Here is a 12353-nt window from a genome sequence, read left to right as displayed (position 1 = left end):
AAACTCCAGAAGCTATCCTCTCTGAGGACTGTAGACCTGAATCAGTTAAGGGCTGGTTCCCTTTCATTTGCCCAGCATGTGAGGAACCTGGAAGAACCCTCAACCTCATTCCTGCTACTGCAGACAGGATATTGGTGGTCATGGTGGGGCGGGACAGTCATTCGTGCTTTCACTTTCTATGCTATATACTTCCATAACATTCTTAAAATTCAGCCCATTTCTGGCTACTGAAATAGCTCAGCATTGCCATTTCAGCAATGAAATGGCCAAGCCTCGCAACCTGAGTTCAGTCCCCTGAATCCATATAGTGGAAGGAGAAAACCAACCCCCAAGTTGTCCTCTGACCTCCACATGTTATGGCAATATGAACACAAACATATGTATACACACGGCAAATAAAAAATGTAATAAAAGCTTCTCTCTTTTTTGATTTTTTGAAACAGGGTTTCTCTGTGTAACAGCCCAGACTGTTCTAGAACTTGCTTTGTAGAACAGACTGGCCTCAAACTCACAGATATCTGCCTGCCTCTGCTTTCAGAGTGCTGGGATCAAAGACATGCACCACCATCATCTGCTAACCATTTTTTAATTCAACTAATATCTTTTATGAGTAGAAATCATTTTGAAAGGTTAGGGTGAGGAGGAGATAGGAGAAAGAAGACTGCACAGGCTGCCAGGCATATGGAAACCTTGTTGCTGTTATAATATTGTCCCCAAATGCCTTCTTCTGGGATGTCCCTTGTAGACCATGAACTCTGGAGTCACTCCCCATCCCCACCCACTATATCTGGTGCCCTCGTAACAGCAACGGGGGGTGGGGGGGGGACGGGGGCTGGGAGAAGCCCAAGAGGTTGTGTGGAGGGCAGGGGTAAACCACCACATACCTGTGTGGAAGAATTTCCCTGAGTAGCCCAGGTTGAAGGTGAAGTTTGGGATGTGTGTACGAAGTTCATTCTGTGTATCAAACAGGGCCTAGGAGAGGCAGAGGAGAGGCAGCAGTGAGGGGTGGGGGTCAGGTTAGACTACTCCTACTGAGCATCTGAGGGGTATCCTGTTAGAACAAGACCCACCACAGGGCTGGTAATGTCGCTCTGTGATGGAGCATCTGCCTCATGCCTGAGGCTGAGGTTCCATCTCCAGCACAGCCCCCCAAAATGCAAGTGTCAGGCCCTTGCTCCAATGCTAGGAACATCAAGCAGATGACAGCAGGGCTAAACCACAAGGAACCATCTCAGCATGAGCTCCATGGGGCAGCCCAGGCTGCACACCTAACAAGCCAGTCCCCTGCCACCTCCTACACCAGATGTTATCTGGCTTGAAAAGCCCTGAGCTCCAGCCTGGCTCAGCAATGCATGCCTGAAGAGCTGTTGAATTTCTCTAGGCCTTAACTACAAAAGGGGACCAGATCTCTGTCCTCATGGGGCTCTTCAGACAAGTGAGATTCATTCAGTCTGTAAAACTGCACAACTTGTGATAAAAAAGTGATAAAGTGTGAGAGCTACAGTCATGTCTGCAGTCACTAGCATCACGGGCACCAAAGTCTTCACATGAAGGCATTTTCCTCCCCCGGGGAATCACATGAAGAATTTTCCTCTCTGGGAATGCAAGACTAGATCAAAGGATCCTGGCTCTTCCAAGGACAAACTCTGTGCTGTGTGCCAGTGTTCCTGTGTGAATACATGTAGCACCCATGGAATCCCATGGAATCCCATGGATGGGGCTGACATCTAGGTTAGGACTGTACTTTGAGGAAACCTCCAGAAGCCCACTTTCAGGCAGGACTGTTACCTCGGGCGTCCAACCAAGTCTAATCACTGCCTGACAGACACATGGTCCAGCCATGTAGCCTGAGGCAAGCTGTTCCATCTCTCTGAGCCACAGAGGCCTCCTCTGTAAAAGGGAACTTATACCTCTTCACCAGCTGCTGTCAAGATCCAGTGAGGTAACACACAAAGATGGCTGAGCAAAAAGACTAGCACTCGTCAAACCCCAGATATTCAAATTCTGTTGGGACTACAGAAACTGTAGTGTATGGCCAGAAAGGCACAAGCTAATGAGGTGACAGTGACAGTTCTGAAGTAAGGTCAATTGACAGCTGTGCTTAGTACTAAAGTGGAAACTGCTCTGCCTTTCAGACTCAGAAGGATGTTAAAGGGGAAGTACCTGCCAAAGAAGCACTTGCAGTCTGCCTGAGCCAGGTGCATGGAAGACAGGGTCTTGTTTTCTACAAGCATAGCTCTTTGCTGCTGCACTGCCTCTTCCTCAGAAATGGGGGAAGGGAGTCAGGCCTGGTAACACATGTCCATAACCCCAGCATTCAGGATTAAGAGTTCAAGGCCAACCTGAGCTACATGAGAATGTATCCAAAAGAAAAAATAAAAGGGGGGAGTGCTAAAAACTAGGCAGAGTATTCAGGAGGCTGAGGCAAATGAAGTCCAGACTAGCCTGGGCTACAGTATGCAACCCTGGATCAATGCTCACAGAGGACATGATGAGCCTGGTAGCTAGAGGGTACCTGGACCACAGTCTCTCAGGCATTCCCTAGACTACAATGGATAGAAGCCTGGACCACTAGAAGAGTGTGCCAAGCAAGCAACAGGGTTATCTGCTTTGCTGGGGTTGGTCATGGCATTGCATGAAGATGATTGCAGGAAGGCTCAGCTGGAATGAGCTTTATCGTCAACAGAACACTTGAGAAGTGTCAGGGGTAGCACTGTGCATAAAAGCAGATCAACACAGCCTAGGTCTGCTGTGGCAAATAGGGGAGGGAGGTGCTGACATGCCCTTCTCCCACCTCAGCCAGGCACCACTATGTAAGCCTAATGTAGCCAACAGCCTGAGCCTCTCCCTGGCAGTTTCCCTTACTTGAGGCTCAGTGTCAGGATGAGACTTCCCAAGTCACCTAGTCAGAGTCACCATCCACCATGCTCCTCTTGGCACAGTTCATTTCTGAGCAGGACAAGGCCACAACCCCAGAGGAACCTTCCTTCTAGACCTTGGGCCAACCCCTCCAGAGGTTTCAAGATCAGGAAGACAACTCCAATGGGTCTGCACTGCTCAGGCAGAGTGCCTGCTACACTGTCTAAAGCCTCTTGCAGCATCAAAGCGGTCTGTGTCTGGTGCTAATACATCTCTAGCCCTGTTAATCTCCTGAGAGAGGATACCCAGTCAGCAGGCAGCAGCTCCAGGGACTTAATCCCCTGTTTTGTCTCCATCTGCTTTATTGTTATGTTTGCCCTCTGTGGTGGCAACCCACACTGATGCTGTCTCCTCTGCAAAGTCTCCAGTAAGTTCCATGACTAAAGGACAACTGTATCCTAAAGACTGTCCCCTGGCGCACTTCTTTCTTGCAGCTCACATGTGTATGCAACCCTGTGTCTGTAACAAGCTTCCACAAACAATTTGGTAAATGGCTTCAGAATCCTAGAACATCAGCATCCCACTATCCATATATAGTGGATGTGACTTGGGATCTTATCCTGAAGAATCTTGTGGGAGCTCTGGTAACCACAAACATTTCTGAAGAGTTAAAATCACATCTGGGTTAAGAGGCAGATTACAACCCTAGCCAGATACTTTTTATTTCTGCCTGGGTCTGTCTCTTCCTCCTGAACTCCAGAATACACATGCAAAAATCTCTCCATATTTAACTTCATAGATGCCTCCTGCGCACAATAAAAAAGCAAATGGCTGAAGTGAGGACCAATGGGTCTACAAATAACAGCACAAGAGGCACAGATGGGGGTGTGGCCGGATGAGGTACTCCAAGACCCTCCTTACCTTCACATCCTCCACCTTCATGCGTGTGCCCTCCTTGCCCACAAAAATATCATCTATATCCACCAGGATGTATCGGTCCAAAGGCAGTGAGAGGCGCTTTCCTGTGAGGAAGGCCACAGCATCCACGAAGACAAGTTTATGCAGCCAAAAGTTGAGGTTGTTGCCAAACAGCACACGTTGAATGCCGTCATGGAGGCCCAGGTCCTGAACCACAGTAGCATGCAGTGCAGCATGCAAGCCAGCATCTGCACCCAGGTGTGGGATAGACTCGGAGGAGCGCGTCTTGGCCAGCAGTACTGGTTCGTAGGTAGAGTGGTTGGACTGGAACACAGTCCAATCCTCGCCAGGCAGCACACCCTTCTCCACCTCACTGGGCCGTGTCACATAGAGCAGTGGGGACTTGGGGTTGATGCTGCAGTCCTTTAGGCCCAGGTTCGAATGCAGGAAAAGAGGGAAGCCTTTGAGCTGTGCACTCAGCAGGCTGTTCTCATTGGCCTACAGCAATGTGGGGTAGGAGAACAGCTGTCAGGCAAAGTTGGGAGCAGTAATGCCAACAATGTTTACAACTTCACAAGAACTACCATATCCCTCACTAAATATACACAGAGAGACACAGACACACACACAGACACACACACAGCACATGTGTGCACACAGCCACACATCCACATAGACACACACAGACACAGACATGCACACACATAGACATGTACACACACAGACACAGTCACAGACACAGACACACACACAGACACACACACATACAGGCTGCCCTCCCACACAGAAAGGCAGCTCTCTTGTCCACTGGCCACCACTGATAGTAATATGATCTTTATCTCCTCCTCCTCCTACTCCTCCTCCTCCTCCTCCTCCTCCTCCTCCTCCTCCTGAGACTTGCTGCTGCCCCCATTCCCTGTACTCCATCTCCACTTCCCTGGTCTACACCACTCCTTCATGCCTTCCTCTACCCTTCCAGACATCTGACTCTAGATATAGTACATTTATCCTTGCTCCTATACTAGTTCTATCTATCATCTCCTCTGGGGATGGTAAACTCCTGTTCATCCTTCAAAACCGAACACATATACCTGCTTCTTGCAGTGGCCTCCCTGGGATCATGGCAAAGCTTCAGCTGCTGCACTGGGTTCGGAGGCTCCTTCCTACCACCCTGTGCCTACTTGAAAACAAGGCTATATTTCTTACTGTGGATCCTTGACACCCAGCAGGAACACACATTCATTTGATGAGTAACTACTTTTAAGAATGAAAGAGGAACAGATAGCTATCAATACCTAGCACCTGATAGCTGTGGGTTCCAGGGTTAATTTATCAGTCTACAGCTACTTACTGTACCAGACATTATAAGTATTTAATGAGGTACAGTGAGAAAAAAGACAAACAGGAAACTGTGTAAAGCGAGAAAAGCAGATGTGACTGTCTCCCTTTTGAGTCAAGCAGGAAGGAGAGACAGCCATCAATAAAAATAAAACATGGTATACCTGCATGGGAAAGGTCACAGCTGCAGACCAGCCCCTGCTGGGTAGTCAGCAGCCTCAGGAGGCCTTTGGAGCCTGCTACAGAATGACCAACTAGGAGGAGGTAGAGGTCAAGTCCTAAGAATAGCCAGTGAAAAGGCCCTGAGGCAAGAGAAAGCACAGCATGATCAAGAAATATCAAGGAGCCAGAGTGATCAAGAAAGGACAAGAGGCAGGAGGGCCACTGGGGGAGCTGTCAAAGACTACCCAAGGGTTCTGAACGCAGTCACAGGTTCCAGTTTGCATCTGGAGAAGGAAGGAGGCTCACCTACTGGACACCTGTGGGACTGCCCTGGTGAGCACCATGCCTGGGCACAAGCTGAACACAGAGCAGATGGAAGGTTTTAGTCTGAGCCTTGTGCCAGGTGCAGAGCTGAGTCTGCCCACGGGAAGCTGTTCACTAATCTTAACAGTCGGGTCTTTTCTCATTCCCAAAGCCTCTGCAGGGGCCTGGCTTTGTAAACTGTGATAAGGAACCATTTTGGATCTCTGAATGCTAGGAGTGCCTGCCAAGTCTCCATCCTGAGCCAGCCTCAGGGCTGAGGGGCAAGAGACTGAGACCCAGACTCAGAGACACCCTCCTCAGGCTCCCAGGCCCCCACCACCCTCAGTCATCACTGGCTCAGAGTGTGACCTATGAAGGAACCCAAGACACACCAGGCCCTGTCTACCACTGCTGAGACCTGGGGGCCCACTGCAGACACTGGAGCTCAAGGATCCCATTTCAAAGTCCTGGCTCTAAGCTTGTTGTGAAGTGCTGGTGGCTTGTTTAGACCCAGCACCACTGAGGAAGAAGTCAGGCCAACATAGCCACCACAGGCAGCCAGGGAAGGGAACAGAGGGCTCAGGCACTGGAGATGCTGGCCCTGTCACAGGGTCCTTCTTCCTACTCCTCAGCACTAAGGAGACAGGGGTCACTCTGACATAGGAAGAGCCTGAGCAAGGAGTGGGATGTGAAGGCCTAGCATAGACAAGTCATCCTGAGAAACCCTACATCCTTTCTGTGGATCTCTAGTCAGCTTCTTCCTATGCAGTCTTCTGAGGTCATCCACTTAGAAGCAATACGCTGATTGTTGAATCTTGGCTGGGTGGCATACTAACTATGTCACTCTGGTAAAGCCACTTAATTCTTGAATCCCGTTATCTGAAAACAAAGTGCCTACTCTATGTGACAGCATGCAAAACAACATGCTGGTTACTGAAAGGTCAGGTGGCCTTCACCAGCCCTCGGTGCATTCAGATGCATGCCATCTGCTTGCAAGGCTGATGTGTGACAGTGTTAGGAATGGCACAGGTGAGGATCCAACCCCCACCTCAAGAACTCCTGGGGGCACAGTGTCAGAACCACAGACCAAGTGCAGCTGCTGTGTTTGCTGAACTTGGAGTAGACACACCACCCTAGATGTCACTGATGGAGTGACTCCAGGTGCTGGCCTCATTCTTGGTGCTTCCCTCAACTGTCTTGCTTCTAGCATGGTCTAGAGGCAGGAGCTGTAACTCATCTCACTAGCTGAGCATCCTGGCCAAGGTCGCATTGCTTCTAAGTTTCATAAAGATTTGACTCAGAGTCTGGACTTTTAAACTTGTGGTTTCACCCTGCCTTGAGAACCTGAAAGAGATGCAACTTGAGCCCTGGCACAGGCACTTGAGTCTGACAAGTCCAAGGCACAGCATAGAAGCCAGCCTTTGCAGAAGAGCAGTGGTGTGCCTCAACCACCAGGAGGCGTGCATTCTAACCGAACTCACAAGCTTCAACTCAAAATCCAGGAGTCTTGACTTATGCAACAGGGCAGGAAGAGCTACGTTTGCCACTGACCCCAGTGAGACTGAGCACATGACCTCGCTCTTCAATGGACCTCATATTCACCATATGCCAGGAGTTGGAGTTACACAGGGTCCAAACTCTGTTGCTTTAACTGTGTTCAATGCCCCAGGCCTAGAGGAGACTAGTATACAATGCAGGGCTTCTGACAGACTTCCACTAAGTAAACAAGTCAGCTCCTAGACTCATAAACCTTAGAAAGATCGAGCCTATGGCTTGGGGACTTCTGAACTTGAATCTTGGCAGGAGTGTGAGCTTGGATACGTTTCTTTTTGTTGTGTTGTTTTGTTTGTTTTTTCAAGAAAGTTTCTCTGTGTGGCCCTGGCTGTCCTGGAACTCACTCTGTGATCAGGCTGACCTGGAACTCTCAGATCCACCTGTCTCTGCCTCCCGAGTGATGGGATTAAAGGCATGAGCCACCATCACCTGGCATTAAACACATTTCTTAACCTCTCTCTGCCTCAGTTTCCCTTCTCTTAAATCGCCATACCCTCTGTCTGCCTTGGAAAATGGCTTATTAGTGAGCAGTAAGTTAATTTATGTGAAGCAGGAAGGCAGCAAATGGCACTGAAGGAGCTCTCAATAAACGTCAGCCGTTCTGATGCTTCTCAGGCCTGGGGCTCTGAATCACCCTTAATGAAGTCCATGGCAGGAAAGGGGATACAGTACAGGAGAAAAGAAAAACGCACAGAGACAATGGAGCCAGCCTAACTTTGTGCTTCTGTGAAGCCATAAACCAGGCCAGTGTTCCCCAGAGGGCGCTCTGTGAAAGAGATCAAGCTGGCTGGAAAACAAATCATACTGGGCCGCCCTACTGCAGGGTTTCTAAGGGCCTTTGGTGTTTTGACTCACTATCCCTTTTCAGTCAGAGCCTCCTGCTGCATTAGTGCATGAAAGAGAGTGCTGTAGGAAGCCTGGGCTAAAGCAGCCCTCCCAGCACCAAACAAAGGAACAATGTGCAGAGCAGCGTGGGACATGAACACCTTCTGCCTGACCCCACTCCTTGCTCTAGGTACTCACACCATGCAAGAGCCCTATGCCCTTCCCAGCCCCTCCAGGACACTTCAGAGGGGACAACTTTCCTGGCTGACCACAGAATTCAGCACTGGCCCCCACACCACTCTCGAATACCCTTCCCTCCATTTTATGTTTATTACACCTGCCACAACCTCCGTGCTTCCAGTGGCCCACTCCATCCCTACTATGCTAAAATGTCAGCGCTGGGAAAGCAGGGACTTGTCCGTTTCCATTACTCTATGCACGGGTACTTAGTACAGGGCCCAGGATACTGGAAACATCCAGTAAACAAGTGTCCCCCAAAGCCCCCAAGTCAGGTCCCCAGCTGGTGCCTGCATTCATCTTTCATGACCTATATCCAAGGTCCCTCTCCTCAAGGGCAGACCTTCCATGACAAGCTTTAAGCAATGACCCCAACTGCCATCCCAGGGGTGGTGTTAGGAACTCCACAAAGCCGGGAGCAGCTTCCCACCTTCAAATTGGGATTCCTTTCTCCTTCCTCCTAATGCAAATGGCTCTGGTTTGTGAGAAACACAAACTTCACTCCCCACTGCCTCAGGTGAGTGACAACCCTCTTGCCCCTGCACTCAATGCCTCCAAATACTTATTAAGCATTCATCAGCAGGAAGCAGGAACCCATTTAACCTTCATGATAAGCCTAGGAGCTTAGTGCTACCACTGCACTCATTTTACAGTGTGAATTGGCAGGTGCTTGACTAACAAGTGTAGAGACAGACACCTGCTCCTGAATACCTTGAAGAAGCCGATGATGCCCACACCATAGGCCACACAGTACTTGTCCAGCAGCTCCCGGTTCCAGGCATCCAGGTTGACATACTTGAGGATGTTCTCATAGATGATGAGGGCAAAGCGGCCACGGCCCTTGTCAGTGAGTGTGGGCATGTCCCCCTTTCCAGGTGCAATCTCTGTTCGGTACTTGAAGCGGCTGGATTCCAGGATTGCCACCACCTCCTGGCCCAGCTGTGAATAGAGGCTCTCCACAAATACCAGCACCAGTGGGTCTGTTCGGGAGGGGGCAACCGCCTGCACAGGCTTGATGGGCAGGAGCCGGCTGGGAGCCACAGGTGGTGGGTCCCCACAGTCGGACTCGGAGGCATCTGCCGAGGGCTCAAGACCCCGGTTCCAACCATATAGGTAGTAGGCAGAGACAAAGACGCTGAACAGGCAGAAGACAAACAGCAGGAAAAGGACAGCCTGTGGGGACATGTGCCGACACAGCCTCCGGAGGCACGCCAGGGCAGGCATCCTGGCCCCCAAGATCTCAGCCAGCAGAGGCCCAGCCTGGCCTGGCCCCTTCAAGGCCTCACACAGGAGGCCCAAGAGTTGTCCACTGACTGAAAAATGCAGAGACTTAGGAAGTAAGACGTTCAAGTTCAAAGGGCAGTGGAGAGAAGGATCGGGGCCCCTGGCCCTTTCTCCCAGCCAGGGACACAGTCTACAGGCTGGTCTTGCTCCTTCCTTCTTCTATACCCCTTTATGTCACCATGGCAAACCCCAACGTGGTCCTGTGCAGAGCAAAAGTGCCCCAGGGCGTCAGGGCCTCCTGGGGGTGGTCAACAGCAGGTCAGATGACAATGGGCCAGCCAGGGGGTGCCGCATGCTGCTTGCTGCTTGCTCTTGCTCACTTTCTCCAGTTGGGCCCACAGGGTGATAGCTGGGCAGCTAGGGAGAAAAGCAGACAGTCAGAGGAGTAGGGCTTTCAGGGCCAGCTGACCATAGAAACACAGGTCCTGGTAAGGTGAGCTCATGTTCAAGAACTGCCACCCAACCTGACACTGGTTTATCTCTGTGAGCCTCAGTCTCCCCATGTGGGAAACAAAGCAAACAACAAAGGTAGCCATACCATAAGGAACTGGAAAATGAAGGCCAACAATGCATAGAAATCACTAGGGGTGTACTTAATGAAGCATCTACCAATGGTGGCTGTTAGTTTTCATTATTATTAGGCCAAGAAAAATTGAGAAGCAGGGCTGGACTGATGGCTCAGAGTGACCTCATTACTCAGGTTAAAAGTACTGGTTTTTCTTGCAGAGGTCCCGGATTCAGTTCCCACCACCTACATGGAGGCTCACCACTATGTTCATGGCACACATACATACACACAGGGGAAACATTCATACACAAAAACCAAATACAGTATCAAAAAAAAAAAAAAAAAAAAAACAAATCCAGAAGCAAAATGTGACACTGAACAGTTGCAAGGCATGGGAGGAAAAGTACCTGCATCAGGACCACACAGCACATTCTCCTGTCCACTCCCTTACTGCTTCCTACCTTCTGCTTTTCATTCTCTCTGCCAGTCCTTCCTGAGTGACCCCAGCAACCCCAGTCACTAACAGAAGCAACCAGAGCAGGACTCCAACCCAGAGCAGTGTACAAAAGCCTGTAGGAAGTCACTACCCTACCACTGAAGCATCAGTGAACTCACACTGTGAGGTTCCTTCCAAACTGGGCTGTGATGAGGACTGATTGAACAAATGTGCCCAAGGGGCCTGACACAAGGACACTCAGAAACAGGGGTAGTAGACATTTCCTGAGATGCAACCATGAATCTCTCTCTTCCTTAGGTACATGCTTGGCAACCCTGGACACCAGGTGACCAAAAATACCTACCCTGAGGACCAATGGGACAGGCAAAGACTTCCTCTACACTAGGCCTTATCCACGCAAACAGACACAACTCTAGATTCTCTTTCCCAGCTGAGCCCCAGCAGGAGGCCCAAGCCAGAACACCATCTCTCTCTGGAAAGAGTAAGCAAGCAGAGACCACACATGCAGTGCAAAGGCTCCAATCCCCATGTTCCCACAGCAGCCCTGGACACCACCCTCCAGCCCCCAATACATGAGTGAAAACCACCAAACCAAGAAGTACCTTCCCACAGGGCAGCCTTCGGATTAGAAAGCTCTCCACATGGGCCAGCAATCAAGGAAGTGAGACAAACTGGGCTGAGGCACCAGATGGGGAACTGGGAATCTGGGGGTTGGAGTTGTGGGTAAAGATTGCTAATCTCTTCCTAGGCCCAAGACTCTGATGTGTTCAGCATGGGGCCATGCGATAGACTGCAAGAGCTATACTTGTAGGAATTCAGTCTGGATGTAATCACTGCAGAAGTATGTAAAGATTCCCCCATGAGAGAAGAAAGATGGGGTGGGGAATGAGGGAAGGAAAGGGAGGGACAAATAAAATAAAGCACAAGGGCTGTAGAGATGGCTCAGCAGTTAAGAGCACTGGCTGCTCTACCAGAGACCAGTGTTCTATTTTCAGCACCCACATGGCAGATCACAACATCTGTAACTTCAGTTCCAGGGATCTAATGTCCTCTTCTGGCCTCTCTGTGGGCACCAGGTACACACATGGTGCAAAGACATACATACAGGAAAAATACTCATATGCATAATAAAATAAATTTAAAAATTAAAATTCATGTACACGTTTTTTTTAACTTTATTTTATGTGCACTGGTGTGAAGGTGTCAGATACCCTGGAACTTGAGCTACAGATAGCAGTGAGCTGCCATGTGGGTGCTGGGAATTGAAACTGGGTCCTCTGGAAGAGCAGCCAGTGCTCTTAACCGCTGAGCCAAATCTCCAGTCCCATGTACACATATTTTTTTAAAAGAATAAAATATAATGAAACAGATGTATTGAATGTCATAATGAAACCCATCATTTTGTATACACACTTAAAAATCCATCTGAAGGGACTGGGGAAATGGCTCAGCGGATCAAAGTGCTTGATAAGCGAGCCTGATGGCCCTCACAAGCCTTCAGCTGCAGCAGTGTGCATCTGTGATCGCAGCACTCCTACAGTGAGAGAGGAGGCTGAGATAGCAAAAGCCCCAAGAAGCTGTGTGCCAGTTAGCCTAGAGTATGCAGAAGAGCAACAGCAACACCCAGGGACCCTGTCTCAAGTAAGAAAAGAAAGATGGAAAATATGAACCAAGTCCGGAATGTTATTCCCTGACCTCCACAGACACGCTTTGGAATGCACAAGTCTGCACCAGCACATGTTATCATCCACACACACACACACACCATTATACAAACACAGAATGGATTTTTAAAAATAATGTATAATTTATTTTTATTTTATGTGCATTGGTGTTTTGCCTGCATGTATGTTTGTATGAGGGTGTCAGATGTCCTGGAACTGGAGTTATAGATAGTTGTGAGCTGCT

At 49.5% G+C, this 12353-nt stretch overlaps 1 protein-coding gene across 3 annotated transcripts in view; it reads right to left on the bottom strand.

The window, feature by feature from the left end:
- Positions 1-12353, bottom strand: part of Ndst1 (N-deacetylase and N-sulfotransferase 1) — a 60274-nt gene that overhangs the window by 16444 nt on the left and 31477 nt on the right. For all 3 annotated transcript variants that reach the window (XM_035440131.1, XM_027402825.2, XM_027402826.2), the window contains exons 2-4: positions 8908-9837; positions 3781-4275; positions 885-972 (exon numbers count right to left, since the gene is read on the bottom strand). In XM_035440131.1, coding sequence (XP_035296022.1) covers positions 885-972; positions 3781-4275; positions 8908-9420 — 1096 coding nt within the window. In that variant the 5' untranslated portion in view covers positions 9421-9837. The remainder of the gene's footprint in view (positions 1-884; positions 973-3780; positions 4276-8907; positions 9838-12353) is intronic.

Source organism: Cricetulus griseus, chromosome 2 (assembly GCF_003668045.3).
Source record: "Cricetulus griseus strain 17A/GY chromosome 2, alternate assembly CriGri-PICRH-1.0, whole genome shotgun sequence".
Classification (NCBI taxonomy): Eukaryota; Metazoa; Chordata; class Mammalia; order Rodentia; family Cricetidae; genus Cricetulus; species Cricetulus griseus.
This window is presented reverse-complemented; position numbering and strand designations above follow the sequence as displayed.